Source organism: Apodemus sylvaticus, chromosome 1, assembly GCF_947179515.1.
Source record: "Apodemus sylvaticus chromosome 1, mApoSyl1.1, whole genome shotgun sequence".
NCBI classification, from domain to species: Eukaryota; Metazoa; Chordata; class Mammalia; order Rodentia; family Muridae; genus Apodemus; species Apodemus sylvaticus.
The window spans coordinates 116,473,503-116,491,218 of NC_067472.1; the positions used below are offsets into that span (position 1 = coordinate 116,473,503).

The following is a 17,716-nucleotide window of genomic DNA, read 5'->3' on the forward strand; positions in this document are numbered from 1 at the left end:
AGCGGAAATAAAACCATAAACTCCGCCTTCATTCTCCAGCCCTCCAGGTCCAAAGAGGGGAGCCTGGAAACCAAACCAAACCAAGCCTGACAGAGCTCAGGTCAAACTCAAATCCTTTAATCAGATCTGACAGATCTGGCAAAGCGCACTTACACTCTTCCAACACCACCGTTTGCTCTGGATGATGACAATATGGGCCACCTTCAAGGCCAGGTCTTCTCCTGCCCTGAGTAAGAGGGAAGAACAAAGGTTTTGTTTTTGTTTTTGCTTTGCTTTTTGGTCTTTTCCTTTCTTTCTCTTAAAAATGACTTTCTGAAGTGGCCGTCTGAGCTCTCTAAGGATCAGATTCTCTTAAGGGGCCGGGCCTCGAAGCCCTAGCAACCGAGCGAGCCTTTGTCGCGTCATAGCAACGCTTTCAGCTGTCCCTTTCCCAAGGCCTTTTCAGTTCAGCAACCCTCCACCCTCCATCTGCAGGAAGCCCTCGCTGTTTGGGTGGGCGTGGATGTGCACTTCTGGTTTAGCGAGGGACAGGGCTCTGGCTTCGTGTTGGGGGAACAGATTATCCGCGAGCCAGATCACGGGGGAGGGACGGCGACAAAGTATGTTGATTTAAGGAAAAAATAATATCAAAACATTTCAAGACTTTTAAAAGCGGACCCTAAATTCCGGGCAAAGAGGGCTGGAGGGTGGGAAAATCACCATAGTGCAAACTCCACATAACAAAGAAGAGACTACCTATCGAGGACGCACCACGGAGTCAATCGGAACTGAAGATGTTGGACAAGGTTGGGCCAGGTTTTCAGGACCTGTGCAGGCAAGTGCTGCCCACACTGCCTACGCTGAGCCAAGAGGGTAAGTGACTTGATGCAGGTGTGTGTGTGTGTGTGTGTGTGTGTGTGTGTGTTTCTGTCTCTGGGTTTTTATTTAAAAGAAAAAGGAGGAAGAAGAAAGAAGAAAGAAGAAAGAAGAAAGAAGAAAGAAGAAAGAAGAAAGAAGAAAGAAAGAAGAAAGAAAGAAGAAAGAAGAAAGAAAGAAGAAAGAAGAAAGAAGAAAGAAGAAAGAAGAAAGAAGAAGAAGAAGAAGAAGAAGAAGAAGAAGAAGAAGAAGAAGAAGAAGAGAAGCCTTGCACCGCTTAGTACTGAAAACAACCTTCTTCACATTACCTGGAGAAGATTAAAACCCTTGTGGTTTCCTAGAGAAAAGCATTCCCACTGTAGTCCCAAATGACTCTTTTTCAGAGTTCACGAAAGGGCATAGCTATTTTTGTCCTTGACATCTTGCAGGTGTATTAAAGAAAAGTGATGTTTGTAAACAAGTAATATTCACAGAAAAATCACTGGGGGCAGTAGCAAGATGCAGTCCATTTTTTAGCACATTTTCTTAGAGTTACCATTCCCAGGTCCAGGCCCCTCCCCTCCATCTTGAGGGGAGGGAGTTCTGTCTGCCTCTGCTTCCAGAGTACTGGAATTAAGAGTAATGTACTCCAGGTCCCGCCTGTTACTCTTTTAGCATTTTGTTGGTTATTTTGTGTCTTGCTTCTCTTTGTAAGCTTCAAATGAGTTTGTTGGTATGTAAAACAATGGGTCACTCGGAAGCTGACACTGTACTGAATCTATAGAAACCTAACATCTTAGTTAAACATGTTAAACCTTCTTATCCACGAAATGGTCTACTACACAGTTATTTGATTTGATGTCTTTCATCGGTTTTGTAAATATTTTGTCATGGATTTTATACATGTTTTAAAGATCTATGTCTAAATATTTCATTGTTTTAGAATTATAAGTTGTGTTGTATTTCATTTCTACATTCTCTTTATTTATTGCAACTCTGTAGAGAACTCACTTTTATCTATTAGCCTTGTTAATTATGATTTAATTGTGAAACCACTCCCATAGGCTTATATGTTTGAACACTTAGATCCAGCTTGGTGGCACTGTGTGGGGACATTGTGCAACCCAGCTGGCAAAGAAGGGTCCCTGGGCATTCTTTTGAGGGCTATAGTATGGCCCCACTCCCAGACTGGGCTCTCTGCTTCCCGATTCACGTGAGATTCCTGCCACCACAGACTGAAACATTCTAATCATTGTGCCTTCTCCACAATGAGGACCTGTACCCTGAGTCAGAATAACCCTCCCTTTCCTGCTCATTTGTTGAGTATATAATATTCCCAGGAGTGCAGTCAGTTGGTGCAATAAACCTGAGCACAGGAGCATGGACTTTTTGGAACTGGCTTATAGGAGGTGTGCAGAGAGGTTCTGAGTTCTGTGCTAGAGAATTGTTCTCAAAGCTTAATGGGTCACTCTGGTGAGAGTGAGAAAACCAGAGTGTGGATAGGACTGTGGAAAATAGAGACTGTGTGTGAGATTCAAGAAGAGAACCAAGACTGTATCAGGACGATGAGAGGCCATTGATGCTGGAGTCTAGGGCGGCAAAAAGTGGTTATGCGCTGCCAAATCCCGCTGGATATTTGTGTGAGGATGAGTTTAAGAACAACAGCGTGATTTACCTAGCAGAGGAAATTTCAAGATAGGGTAACATTCAGGCTATGCCATGGTCATTAATTTTTAGCTTGATCTATGGTGAGAAATTAATGTAAAAAATAGACCACAAAAGAGGTAAGGAACACCAAGTTTCAGAGCAGAAGATGGAAAGAGTTCAAGTCTGCTATCGTTGTTAAAGAGATGACCACCGTCAGCGAAGATCCTGCAGTCTTTTCTGGGACAAGGTGGAAGGTGATGTGACAGTGACTCGTCTAAGGGCCCAGGGTGTGGAAACACAAGCTCATTTGAAGAAGGTTCTTCCAACAGGATTATTAAAGCCACGTCCTTGGGATTTCAGAGCACCAGTCCTTCCTCTTTCCTCCCCGTCTTTAGCTTCATATTTGGCCACACAATCTCTTCCACACACAAACTTTCCCACCAGGACCCACCATCACACAAAGGCCTAATCACTGGGATGCCTGATCTTGAACTTGGAACACCTCTAAATCTCTGAGCTCCAGAAACAACTTCTCTATAAGTCAGCCATCTCAGATATTGCTTTGTACTGATGCAAAGTCATCGAATATACTAGTTTTCTGAGTCCTTGTGCGTGTGCATGTGTCTGTATGGGGAGGAATGCTGGGTTTTGCCAAATGATCAGACTTTTCCTTTTTTGCTTAATGTCATAGGTTACATTGAAATTGATTTTTAGATAGTGGTGAAATTATTTTCATTTTGAAATTTAGTGGTAATCTTTCTAAAGCTTGATCATTAGGATAAATTATTTAGAAATCCTAATTGGTAACATTTACAAATCTATTCTAGTTGAATTGTAGAGACCTAGAGCCTCTTTTTCCAGTGAGAAAAAGCAAACTCCTGTTTAAACAATTAACTCTTTTATGTAATTCTGCCTGTCCAACTTTATTGAATAAAACATTACCATAGACTTTGAAACATTATCTCAATCAACAAAGACCATGCTCAGATTCCCAGCTAAATCAAAGACTTTTCATCAGGGTTTGGTTACAAAGTATACAGTTTCTCCTGGCCCTGGTTAAATCATTTCCTCTTTGGAACAGATAATTTTCCTGAAATGTGAGCTGCGTTTTATGTGGTCATAAACTTTTTATCAGTTTTGCCATCACAATCCTGAAATTTTTCCATGTAAATCAGAAGGGTGAAATGTTAGTTAGTGAGTTAATGACATTTATGTTGACAATGAGAGTTTTTAGTTCAGTACACAGTTGGTATTGATTGACAGACCTCCTTCTTCCCTGCCCCCTTTCCTTGAGACGGGGTTCACAATGTATCTGTGGCTGTCTGGGAACACTCTATGTAGATCATGTTCACAGCTGTCCACCTAACACTGTCTCTTGAGTGCTGGGATTAAAGACACGTAGCACCACTGCTGGCCTTTGATAGACTTTGTTAATTCTTAGCCATAAGGGGTTGAATCCTTTGGGCTATAGGGGCCGGAGCAGGGTGGGTGACTGCCATGGGTTGGGGCACAGTGGAAGAAAGGCAAGATTTATAAAGACCACACACTACCGGTTCACAACGTGTCTTGTGTTCGTCATTGGTCATGAGTTTCCGTCTTTAAACTGGTTCCAAGATGCTCACAGAAAAACTGCTGCCCTCCTATTCAGCAAACCTTCCTGTTTCCTGCCACACTATTTGTGAAAAAGCATTTTATTACCCTGATAAGTCAGAATTATCTGCTCCAATTTTCCTGCGTTAGTTAGTAGTTTAAGCCATTAAGAGAAAATAATAACAGTTTGAATTGTTGGAGAAGAATTGCCTTTTGAGACAAGCTTCCAATGTCAAGTGTCAGTCTGCTGGAAATGATCAAAAGATTTTCTTAGTCTTTTATTTTAATTAAAATTTAGCCTTCTTGATTTGTAAAAGGTTCCTAATTGGAAATTATTACCAATAACATATGTTTAGACATAGGATAGTGATAAAGAATATTCTATATTAAGTGCAACTCATATCCAGACTACATATTCATTTCACATGTTAACTCTGTAGTATTGGTATCTGTTTTTGTTCATTTGTTTGATTTTTGATTGTTTTTGCTAGTTTGGGGGGGTAGCAAAAGAACTAAATTAAGTATAAGAAAATAAATACAGAAAGTCTTCAAATCAAGATAGAATTATGAAAAAAGGACAGAATTATGAAGTCTATATATTTATTAAAAAACTATCTAGAGCCCTTTCCCATAGTTAGTTTTTATAAGTTATTATTGTAGATATACATTAGTGTATTTGTTGTTTCCAGAGCATATCATGTGGTGAACTGAGATGCACAGGGAGCCCTCAGAGCAACAGCAGGGGAGAGAGGGGACAGCTGGAGTCTAACAGTGACACATCAACTTGGAAAGCGTTATTTGAGAGTTTAGCCCAAGCAGCTGAGTAGGGACAGGTAATGTGTAGAGTAGGCAGCCTTTCATGTCTCAGTGGCCCTCGGCTTTGTTCCTGTGATATAAGGATAGTGTAAGCGTCCATGTTCATATAATTCATGTGGTCCAGAGTGAACACTTTAGGAATGGTTGTGAATGGAGTCATTAAGACAAAAAGCCAACCAGATTTAGTTGATTAATACTCCATGCATTACATAAAATGAAGCGTGACTGATTTCCTTTTATTCTAGAGAGACTTTCTTTACATTATTATTATTATTTTGTTTTTTTTCCTTTTTTTTTTTTTTTTAAGTTTTTTCGAGACAGGGTTTCTCTGTGTAGCCCTGGCTGTTCTGGAACTCACTCTGTAGACCAGGCTGGCCTCGAACTCAGAAATCCTCCTGCCTCTGCCTCCCAGAGTGCTGGGATTACAGGCATGCACCACCACCGCCTTGCCTGGCTATTATTTTTATTTTCACTATTATTACTGTTTTTTAGTGCTAAGATTGAGCACAGGGACTCATGTCTGTTCTACAACTGAGTCACACAACCCCCCTTTTGTTAGAGTTCTGAGATTTAAAGCTAGGGCCTTATACATACTGGGTGAGCACTGCTCACTGAGCCACATTCCAGGCCCTATTATTATTGTGTTTATTTGTTTGTTTGTTTGTTTGGTTTTGGTTTTTTGGATTTGGTTTTGTCGAGACAGGGTTTCTCTGTGTAGCTCTGGCTGTCCTGGAACTCACTCTGTAGACCAGGCTGGCCTCGAACTCAGAAATCCGCCTGCCTCTGCCTCCCAGAGTGCTGGGATTACAGGCATGCGCCACCACCACCAGGCTTATTATTGTAATTAAAACCATGTCTTTGGAACTTATAGGCATAATTTTTAGTTAACGGGAAAGCTAATTTGGGGGAATGATTTTATATTCTGTTCCGTATGAATTAGAAGTTACTACCATTTAATTATCCATTTCATATTCACACTTTTGCTTACTAGGCTTGAATACTATTACGTGGTTGCTCACATAAATTGTTTCCATTTTCACTTGAATTTCAGAAGTCTCAACTATCTGGGGGAATGTTTCAGATTTTGTGGAACGGCAGCTAACTATGCACAAGGTAGGCCTTCAACACAGTATTCAGAGATTTTTTTTTTTAATTGGATATTTTCTTTATTTACATTTCAAATGCTATCCCCCTTTCCAGTTTCCCCTTTCCCGGAAACCCGCTATCCCATCCTCCCTCCCCCTGCTTCTATGAAGGTGTTCCTCCATCCACTCCACTCCCATCTCCCCACCCTTGATTCCCCTACACTTGGGAATCTATCGAGCCTTCATAGCTCCAATTGATGCCATTGATACCAGACAAAGCAATTCTCTGCTATATAAGCAGGTGGAGCTATGTGTACTTCTTGGTTGATGACTTAGTCCCTGGGAGTTCTGGAGGGTCTGGTTGGTTGATATTGTTGTTCTTTCTATGAGGTTGCAAACCCCTTCACAGAGAGCTATTTTTTATGCAGCCTTGAATACTTTTTTTTTGTTGTTGTTGTTTTTTGGTTTTTTTGATTTGGTTTTTCCGAGACAGGGTTTCTCTGTGTAGCCCTGGCTGTCCTGGAATTCACTCTGTAGACCAGGCTGGCCTTGAACTCAGAAATCCGTCTGCCTCTGCCTCCCAGAGTGCTGGGATCACAGGTGTGCGCCACCACCACCCGGCTCAACCTTGAATACTTTTATTGGGAGTAGTTTAGGTTACCACTCCTTTATTTTTATTTTTTGATACATATAGGATTTGTGGCAAGCTGGATATTATCCTTAGACAACAGTGCATGTGTAAATCTTTCTCTTTTAGTGATACAGAGACCACAGGCTGCTCAGCCTGAGTTTATGTAAAGAAACTCGATGAGGTCTATTTGTGTCTGATAGTTCCTGGCATTGATGTGGAAGGATATAACACTTCTTGTTCTGCCATTTTTTTCTGGGAATAACTTGAAATTGGAATGTATAAATACAGAAAGCAAATTCAGCTAGTGCAAAATGAGAAACTGCCGATGGTTAGACTCTTTCTTCAGGTTAAGTCTTGAGTTTAAATGCTATTGAAGTAGGTAGAGATTTTTGGGAGGAGCTTGGAGGCAGTTAGGAGGTTGTAGAACTTTTATACCCTGCTCACATGTCCTAAACATGACAGCCTATGGCTGAATGAACTCTTCAAACTTATTTTGTCTGGTTTGGGATTTTGAATTATTTATCGCCTTTTAAAATTGGCAGAGTATTTGTAAAGCTTTTTTTCCTCTCTCTCCATTTTCTTGACAAATCAACAGACTTAATGATATTCATCTTCCATTTTTGCATGTGACCATGTCTGCAGCCCCAGCAGGTTCTCTCAGCATGAAAGATGTATGCATGTCCTGGCCATTATACACTCTAGGTGTCTCCCTTCACTCCATGGCTTTTTTTTTCTGCTCTTGTAGATTTGGATTTGTAACTGCTGGTGTATAATATCTTTAGGGTATCACATGTCATATCAGAGACCTTGAGGTCAAGAGGTATTTGCATTTACTTAGTGGCTAAGATTACAGTGCAGGTGATTCCTTGGATACTGGTTTGTTTGATTCCACTTCATCCTACCTACTTATCCAGGTTCATTAGTTAACACAGAAGATACTGGTCTTCATTATTGGCATTGTCATATATACGTGACTGTACTTGCTCATTCATTCCTCCACTGCCTCCTCCACTAGAGAGTTGTCTGACTTTAAACGGCAAACAAAAAATCTGAGAGAATAAGAAAACCAAGACTTCAGTAAATTGAAAAATGATTGAATTTATTCCATATAGATATTTGATATAGATTTGATATAGATTTTTAAAAACTATAGTACCCATAAACATTTTCATAGAAATAGTATATCTATCTACAAGGCCTCACAGAGATTAATAGATTTTTAAGCCTAAGGCTTAAATCTTCAGTCTTTTTGGCAATTGGATGATTATCTAACTCTGTCCTTTAATGGATTTGTGTACATTGTTCTTTTTGTCTCCTTTTTTCCTTTCAGGGTGTTCAGATTTCAGGACTTGGAACTTTCACTTTCACAAGGCAGCAGCTTGAGGTGGGAAACAAGAAGTTTGTTCTGGTGCAGAGGCCGGTGTTTATCATGGCAGAGAAGTTAGTGCAGACCCACGGACTCAAACAAAACAAAGTGTTTTCTCCTGGTAAATTATTTTAACAGTTGAGATTTTTCCAGAAACATATTGGCCCGTTGAGACAAATGGAGAGGGTAAAACTTGGTAGGTGCTGTATTAGTTTCTGGTTTGAGAGACTTGTGCTTCTCCGTGTGTGTGTGTGTGTGTGTGTGTGTGTGTGTGTGTGTGTGTATTTTGTGCTACAGGATGCATATGGGGGTCAGCTGACAACCTATGGGAATCACAGCTTTCCTACCTTGTTGGTCCTAGGGATTGAAATCAGGTCCTCAGGGCTTGGTGTCACATGCCCTTACTCAATGAGTCATCCTACCAGCTGGGGGAGTCCATTTTAGATACTAATAACTTAAAGGCATGGGAAGAGGGAGTTCATTTAAAAGCCACACAACAGAGTTCTACAGGCTTAACCTGTGTTTCAGATTCTAAGAAATTAAAAGTGGTTATAAAGAAGAGGAATCTAATTTAGGTTCTCTGGGTAATGAGAAAAAAAAAAAACCTTCATTCACTTATCTGTGGAAAAAGTAATGTCTCTATCATGTATATAATTAAATTATTAAAAGTTAAAATCCAATAAAGCTGCACTAAATGTATATTAATATAGTTTTTAATACCCCAAACAGTCCTTCCATATTTCCTTTCCTTTCCTTTCCTTTCCTTTCCTTTCCTTTCCTTTCCTTTCCTTTCCTTTCCTTTCCTTTCCTTTCCTTTCCTTTCCTTCTCCCTCTTTCCCTTCCTTCTCCTACACATGCTTATCAAGGACTCTAGTGCTACAGTAATGAACAAAACCATGTTGTATTTATAAACTTATATCCAGTCTTAGTGTGTGGCCTTCACCAATCCTGCTGTGCTGCTTTGCCCATCGTGGAGGGCTCAGCTTCTAAGGTCTGTGTTCCTTCTAGTGTCTTCGGTCTTCGGTTGCATCACATTCAGATGTGGCTAAAGAGAAATGGTCTATCCTTGGCAGCAGCGATAGAAAACTGTAACTTTCCTCCAAGTTAACTTTCCAGAAAAATTCATGTCTATCGCAACTCTCTATGATAAGGAGAAAGTAAGCCAGGAGTCCAGGTACAGTGGTTCATCCTGCAATCCCAGCTATTGCAAGCCTTTGGTAGGAGGATTGCCAGAAATCTGAGGCCACTCTGAGCTATACAGTGAGTTCCAGGCTGGCTGGGTCAACAGAGTAAAGCTTTGCCCCCAAAAAACCAAAGCTACCAAACAAGCAAACAAAAGGTACGCTGGAAAAACAAATGGGAACAAACTACTTAAAATGTACTTTGCATATATTCAGTATGGCAGGTTTGAAGAAAATTCAGCCATTCACCTAAAATTTTATGTCTCGTTAAACAGTCTGAAAGGAAATAGAGATAAAGTGGATTTTATTTAAAGAATACATTTGCTTTAGAATTGAGTTTATTCTTCACTTTGGATCTTGTATTATAATCTTAAAAAGTAGTTTAGTTCTACAACTCATTTTTTTAATAGGGTGCAGAAATATCAGAATTAAGTAGTTTCAAAATAACAATCTGTCTACATCTTATATTTGGAGTTCAAATGGAGCTCATTGTTAATTAACTAGATAATCAAACACTGCAGAGTAATTTTCAGACATCAATAATATGTGGCTCTTACTTTGAAGCTCTCAGGATTAAGGGAGGTAGAAAAGCGGCCCAGGTCCAGGAACTAGATCAGATATCATGCATAGGAAAACTTGCCTGTCTCCACCTGGGGAGGCTTTGTCAATAGAGAAACTGTGGGACAATATCTCAGGAACTGTATGAACACCCCAAGACTTTGAAATAGAGTGAACCTCACTGGGAACAGCCTGGGCATGTCTGTTTACTGTAGCAAATTGGGGGCAGGTACATAATTATGACAAAATAACGTAAAGCTCACTCGTGTGGTAAGGGTGTTAGGATTCATCCCATGGGAACTGCTGACATGTTTGCAGCTGTACACTTTGGTACTAATCCAGTTTTTAGCTTCGATAGAGCTCTTTGGATTACTACAAGTTGGTTATATAAGACAAAAGTTCGTGCAGAGGCAGAGGCAGAGGCAGTGCAGAAAGAATAGGAGACAGTTCAGGGGAGAGCTAATGGCACTAGGAAGAATGGGGAAAGCTATGTAGTCACTCAGATTCCTTGCTTGGAGAACAGTGAGCGCTCATGGTGATGGGTAATATAATGAGCTCATTTTCAGACGTGTTGCATTCTGGGATTCTCCTAGGGATGTTTAGCCAGAGGTGATCCCAGGGCTTAGAAGAACCTCGGAGAACACAGGTCTAGGTTGGAGTGAGTTTACCTAGTAGAGTATATAAACAAGCAACCAAGGATAGAATCCTGAGGAAAAAACAACTCTCCCAAATCGATAAATACATGAACATCACAACAGTGGCCCAGTATAACCCCTCAGTATAAGAGTATTAGAAGAGGGAAACCAGCAGGAAGACCAAGAAGGAAGCTGGTGAGCCATGTCACAGGTGTAAGAGGACAGAGGTCTCGATCAGCAGGTCCCTGGTGGTCAGAAGAGGAGAGATTAGCAAGTGTCCACTGGCTCATCCACTATGAGAGAAAGAGTCTTCCCCGACATAAGTGGGCTGGAAGACTTTATGCAGAGATGCCATGGGCTGTGGGAGAGCAGGCCAGCTGACCTTCTGTTTTAAGAAACGTACATTAAAGAGAAGCGGAGAGAGATGTTGGAGAATCATTGTTTACTGTGAAGGAGACTGAGCTGATATAGTGAAGATCACATCTGCTGGGACTAGCATTTGAAAGACTAATTCTTGTTAAGAGGATTCTTGGAGCTTGCTTCTCGTTCTTGCTTTTAGCTTATTTCTGCTATTTGCCATGGTCGTCTCCAGCCTCTTTGCTGTTGACTTTTTTGCTGACCTGTGGACTTTGCAGTCAAAGAGGTCCTTGCTTCCTTTGAAGGATGATGCGCTCTTGTTCATTTGTCTTGTCACTTACGAGCGCCTTGGAAAGGAAAGCTTCCTGCATTTCGGCTCCTTTGATACCTGTGTGTAAGACTTAGCTTCATGAGAGATATCTTCAACAAAGGCAGCTCAGCACTGCTCCGTCCCCTAGAGAAAACAAAATCCTTGTTAGGTGATTTAGATAGACAATTATTTTTTATTATGAACAAAATATATTATACTTTTAGGTGAAATTGTGCATGTATCAATGACCATTATATTCATTTTCTGCAACAATATTACAAATATAAGGGGGAAATATGGATAATTCTGTTTTTAATATTAGGTAATGACTTAAAAGTGCCTTTATCGTAATCTCTATTATGTATCTTAGTAAAATCACCTTTCTCCCACCCTTTTTCTTCTCTAGGTGATATTCCGGTTGTTCCACTTAATTTTGTCATGATATCCCTGGAGGGTCCATTTAACAGGGATACAATAGAAGGATGTGTTAAGGAGACATTACTTTTTTTATCGAGATCCATTTCCGTCAAACAAAACGTGGAGTTCACATTCAAAGGAATTGGGGTCCTTTCGATCAGAGACAGCAAAGTGAAGATGAGATTTTATAAGGACTTCCTCTGTTCCATAGATGGAAGCGGCACCTTGACTAAAGCCCTTGCAAATGTAAATTGTTTTCTTCTTCTAACTTTCCTGGTTTTATTTCTATTGCTGTGGCAAGGCAGCCTGATGAAAAGGGTTCAGATTAGCTCACACTTCCAGGTTACAGTATGGCACAGCAGGCATATAAGGTGGCAGGATTTTAATACAGTTAATCAGACCACACTCACAGTCTTGGGGAATCTGGGGGTCAAAACTAGGGAGTCTGCTGATTTCACATCCACAGAGCCAACTGAGATAGTCCCCCACAGGCATGCCCACAGGACAATCTGAATTAGATTAGCCCTCACGGAAACTGTCTTCCCAGGAATTCTAGATCAGATTAAATTGATAATTAAATTTAGCCAACACATAACCCCTCTTTCCAATCAGTGGTTCTGATTGGTCATGCTGCCATTAAAAAGTCTATTTAGAACAGGCATGGTGTTGGTCACCTTTAATCCCAGCACTTGTGAGTCAGGCAGATCTCTGAGTTTGAGGCTAGCCTGGTCTACATAGTGAATTCCTGGACATCCAGGACACCCTGTATCAAACCACTGTCTTTGCCTCCCAAAATACCATTAAAAAAACCTAAACCCTTGTGTTGACATATTTTAAGTGACAGTTTTCCCGATTGTGTGGAAATGCTTGGCTATAGATCGCCAATTCCTTGACACCCAAAATTTGAATCAGTGCTAGCCGAGGAATAGAAGAAGTGATAGAAACTCATAGTTCTGGACATTTTATACTACCTCATTGGTGACAAAGCTCTCTTGTATGCATTATGAACTTAATCTCAAAATACTACAAAAGCAGCATCGTAGACGGCCACCTGATTTTCCAAGCAGAATGTGGAGGTGTAGAGAGGTCCATTGTGATGCCCAAGTGAGTCGGATCAAGCTAGCACAGGAATTCAAGCCTAGGGTTCCTCTGCACTCAGCCTTTGCAGCTTGTACTATTTCATCTTAGGAAAGTTTACCACAAAACCTAATTCAAGCCATGCAAACATGCTTTGAAGGTTTTTTTTCTTTCACTTTATTTGTTTTAATGTGTTTTGCCCACATTTGTCTGTGCACATGTTTAATGTGACGCCCAGAAGAGGGAGTCAGATCCCCTGAGAATGAAGTTACAGACCTTTATGAGCTTCTGCATAGCAGGCAGTGGGAATCCAACCAAGGTCCTCTGGAAGAACAGCCGGTTCTCTTAACTGCTGAGTCGTCTCCTCAGCTTCACAATTGATTTTTTTTTTTTAAATGAAAAGACTATGAAAACGGTCCAGCTGTCTGTTTCTCCCTCATGGACCTGTGCAGTGGGGATTGGAGATGTGGGGCCCTGTATAAGGAATCTCCTTGGAGTTTTTCACACAGTCTTATTTTACTCAGGATTGCTAAGAGTGATGTTGAACCAGTGTGTGGAAAACGGAAACTGTGAGAACACAAGGCAGAATCTGTGAATTTACAAGAACGGCCCACACACCTGGCTGGCTTCTTTCTAACTCTAGAGGAGTCTGCTGAATTTTAAAAACACTATTTAAAAAGGAACTGATGTTTTATCTGGTACACCGAACTCTAAAATGTAACATTTAAAGTCTGCAAAAGAGCCATCCTTGAGAGTACATTGTATGACAAAGAGTTTGGTCAATGAAGGTGTTCTGCTGTGTCCCTCTCATCACGGTCAAGAGGCACCATGCACACAGTGGGTTACGGAGCTGAGAAGTCAGCGTGCAGGGCAGCTGGCTGGACAGTGTAGATGAGTTTCTCCCTGGAGCTCCGGGTTAATCAGAACTCCTTAATGTCTCATTTACTCTGCAAACACTGGAAAATGTTGTAGTTTGATCAACAGATTTCCTATAATTTAAACCTCAGTATGGTCCCATAAAATAGTCCTTTGGGAATGGGAAACTTTTTTTTTTTTTGGATTTGGTTTTGTTTTTTTCGAGACAGGGTTTCTCTGTATAGCCCTGGCTGTCCTGGAACTCACTCTGTAGACCAGGCTGGCCTTGAACTCAGAAATCTGCCTGCCTCTGCCTCCCAAGTGCTGGGATTAAAGGTGTGTGCTACCACCGCCCGGCCTGGGAAACTTTTTAAAATTGCCTCTTTTTAAATTTCTTTAAAGTTCTTTGTAGGCTATTGAATTCATTCAGAAATAATTGTACAGATTAATCCACAGTAATAATGCGGTTATTATATAAAGTGATAACTACAATAATTCTTGGTTACTTGCTCTTGAACATGGAGTACCCCATTAAAATCCTGCCAGGCAGCTCCAACTGTTACCCCTATGGGCCTAGTGGGGTCCCCACAGCAGCTAGCAGCGTGCAGGGCACAGAAGCTGAACTGCCCATTTTTTGCATCCTGAGGGCCAAGAGCGGAATCAGAGCTGTACTCATCTCATAGTTTCTGGACATTTGCTCACTTTCCAAAGATGTCTAAAAGAAGTGCCAACACTTAGGGAAATTTTCAAAAAAGAGCAGATGCCTTGAGAGGGGGCAGCGTTTGTGGAACTGATTTTCAGCTTCCCAGGTGAACTTTGAGGAGGGAGGTGACTCCTTGCTGGACCTTAAGCACCAAAGAAATACAAACAGCCCACTGGTAGCATTGTCACAGCTCAGGCATAATCTCTGTCTCTGTCCTGCAGAGGCCTGGCACCATGGACTCAGTGCTGTCTAGCAGGGAGTCCTATGGAAAGCGTCCCAACAGCGCGCTGGCCTTTCCAAGGTGAGTGTCTTGCCCTGTGGGTTAACCCTGGCACTAGTTCTCTGTGCTTATGGGGCCACATAGATTTCCCAAACTAGTCTCCACTCTTCTCTCCCCTTTCTGCCTCCGTCTCTCACCTCTTTCTTCTCCCTCTTTACCATCTCTGTAGAAGCACCAACCAGGAGTTTATTGCATATGTTTTCTATGGTTATGTTTTAGAAGGATGAACCCAAAAGATTCTGACCCTACATGCCACTCATCTTAGTCCCTGCAATATTAGTAAAGCTCTCACTTGCCTGGCTTCCTCCGTTCTCTTCCACATCTTCCTCCCTTGCCTCTTTTTCTTTCAGCTCCTAGCAAACGTCCTGTCTAAGCACTGACTATTAGGACCAAGCACACTGTACCCTCGAGAGGATGGTGGCTGCTCTTGGGGGTTGCTGGTGGCAGTGATAATTGTAACAACAGCAATAGTAGATGCTCTTTGGAACACATGTCCAACAATTAGGAACTTTCTCAGTAGTAGTACAGTCAGTCTTCATTATAATTGCATAATATACAATTTCCCCCATTTTATAGAGGTATAGATTCATTTAATTCTTTTCTATTTTAAGCAAATGAAATAAAACAGTGTTAGTAAGAAGACTGAAAGAGGAGCCCTGGAGGTTTGAGTTTTGTTTCCTCTTTGGCTCTTGCCCACACATTGTCACTGTATGTTCTGACATGTATGTATGTATGTATGTATGTATGCATGCATGTATGTATGTATATATGTATGTATGCATGTATTTTGAGGCCCACACACTGTCACCGTGTGTTCTGACATTTTATTTATTTATTTATTTATTTATTTATTTATTTATTTATTTAGAGGCAGGGTTTTACTGTGCAGCCCTGACTGGCCTAGAACTCACTCTGTAGACCAGGCAGGCCTGGAACTCAGAGATATCCAGCCACTTCTGCCTCGAGAGTACTGGGATTAAAGGCATGCAGCACCACTGCCCAGTATGCTCTGACTTTCTTAACCTTTTAAAAATATTTATTTTTATTATTTTTAATTGCATGTGTTTAATGCACATGAGTGTGGGTGCCCTCAGAGGCTAGAGGTGTGTGTGTCAGGCCCTCCAAAGGCTGGAGTTACATATGGTTGGGAGCTGCCTGACATGGGTACTGGGAATTGAACTTGGGTCTTCTGGAAGAGCAGTTTGAGATCTCCAGCCCCCGTGTGATTGCCATGCCATCGACTGGCATTCAGGTCAGGCGAAGGAAGCTTGGACAGTAACAGCCAACCTCACAGAGTAATGTTTTTCTCAAATATTTTATGTTTCTGATCTCCTATTGTGCTTAGGCTTGGAACTCCCCCCCACCCCCCAAGAGCGGGTTGACACATGCTCAATAGAATCAGTTAGTCTGACTCCTGCATCTAGTAGCTGAAATGCCCACAGAGCTGGTGAATGTTCAGGCTAGAAAAAATGGCTATTTTGCTCCTTAAAAATAAACCAATGGATTCAAATTGATTTTAGTTTCATTGTTTGGGAAGATACATTTTTGTTTTGCCTTGATTAATTAATTTGTGGGTGTATCCGTGTGTGAACATGGACATGCTCTGTGCAATGGATGCCGCCAGAGGAAAACTTAGAGGCCTTGGTTCTTTTCATCCCCCGCGTAGCTCCAGGGACTGAGCTTGCTCAGGTCCATCGGGCCTGGAGGCCAGTGCCTTTACCTACTGAGCCACCTTTCCTGAACCTGCTTTTGATGGTTTTTGATTGAAGTATTCTATGGGGTGGTTAAAGAATTCTATATGAGCGTATTGAAATAGGGATGAAGAGTCAGATACTCAAAAAAAAAAAAAGGTAGAGTTTATTTCTGTGAAGTTTTGTCCTTGAATTTACTTAAGGGCACACACTGCCACTCCAGTGTGAGTGCCCTGACTCACACCTGAGACCTTTGCAGGCCCTCCTCCTCCTCCTCCTCTTCCTTCTTAATGTAGGGCGAGGATGGGGGAAATGGAAGGAGGAAGAAGGAGAGAAGTCGCTGTTGCACGCTACAATAACCAGGCTATGATTTTGTGACTTTAAGCTGACAGGAATCTCTCACAGATGTAAAAAAGACAGAAAAACTCAAACTGAAACCAAAGGGAAAAATCTAAATTGAAGTGTTCAAGTAATTTCTTTATATCAAGCTCTTTTTGGAGCCCACAGTACAAGGGTATGTGGTCGTGGCAGGCTCCCAGATTTGACCTCAGAGTTCATGCTACATATTTAGCAAGGTGAATATTTCACCCCCTTGAAGGAAGTACGCTTGTTGTGAAATCAGAGAGGTGGAGGGTTACTTCCCAGAATTGAGAGTTCACACAGTCATGGGTTCAGGACCGGGACAGAGGACAAACATCTTGATCATTCTTAGGATTGAGCACAAAGAGACGGAGAACAAACCACCCATGGAGGTCTTTGGAGAGGAAGGTGGAGAGAGCAGACCAAGGAAGATCAAGTTGAAAGACCAGTCAGACAAAGAAGAAGGAGCCAGAGGTAGGCCAACGGTTTGCTGGTACAGCCTGTTATTCTTGACTCTTATGCACTAGGTAACTTATTGCTTAGGAAATTATATGTAAATGTAAGTAAATAACTATCAAAGTAAAAAAGGTTAATGCATTAGTTACCTTCCTGGTTGTTATGAAAACATATCTGACACAAAGCAGCTTAAGGAAGGACAGGTTTACTCTGGCTTATGTTTGGGTTCCAGGGCTTAGGCATGACAGGACAGGAGGCCAGTGGGTCTCGCTGTATCTGGAGCCAGGAAGCAGAGAGTGATCAAGAAGTAGAGCCCACCTCTAAAACCTCAAGGCTCGCCGTCAGTGATTCTCCCCCCACACAACCCCCAGCAATGTCCTATCTTCTTAAAGGCTCCTTCTTAACCTTCTCAAACAGGATCACCCTCTAGGGACTAAGTATTCACATGCATGAGTCTACGGGGGAACATTGTACATTCAAACCACAACTTTTAGATTCATCAATAATCATTAATGATAATAATATTATTTCTTACAAACACCTTTTATTCCTGGAACTCTGAACCTTGCTTTAACCCTGTGACTCTCAGCCTCTCAGCCTCTTACACTTTTTTTTTTTTTTTTTTTTTTTTTTTTTTTTTGGAGACAGGGTTTCTCTGTGTAGCCCTCGCTGTCCTGGAACTCACTCTGTAGACCAGGCTGGCCTTCAACTCAGAAATCCACCAGCCTCTGCCTCCCAGGTGCTGGGATTAAAGGCGTGTACCACCACTGCCTGGACATTCTGTCTTAATAGGGCAAGAGATGTTTAAATAAAAGAGCACATCTTACGTGAAACTATTCCTTGGTAAAAACCATCAGAATTTATGTG

The 17,716-nt window shown here is 41.4% G+C and overlaps 1 protein-coding gene across 2 annotated transcripts in view; it reads left to right on the top strand.

Annotated features, from left to right (window-relative positions):
• Nucleotides 1-773: 773 nt before the first annotated feature.
• Nucleotides 774-17,716, top strand: part of Ccdc81 (coiled-coil domain containing 81) — a 38,661-nt gene continuing 21,718 nt past the window's right edge. Inside the window, exons 1-6 of one of the 2 annotated variants that reach the window (XM_052177617.1) lie at nt 774-852; nt 5,939-6,000; nt 7,934-8,090; nt 11,417-11,673; nt 14,284-14,363; nt 16,746-16,867. In XM_052177617.1, coding sequence (XP_052033577.1) covers nt 774-852; nt 5,939-6,000; nt 7,934-8,090; nt 11,417-11,673; nt 14,284-14,363; nt 16,746-16,867 — 757 coding nt within the window. The remainder of the gene's footprint in view (nt 853-5,938; nt 6,001-7,933; nt 8,091-11,416; nt 11,674-14,283; nt 14,364-16,745; nt 16,868-17,716) is intronic. The other variant, XM_052177625.1, reaches the window with a different exon arrangement.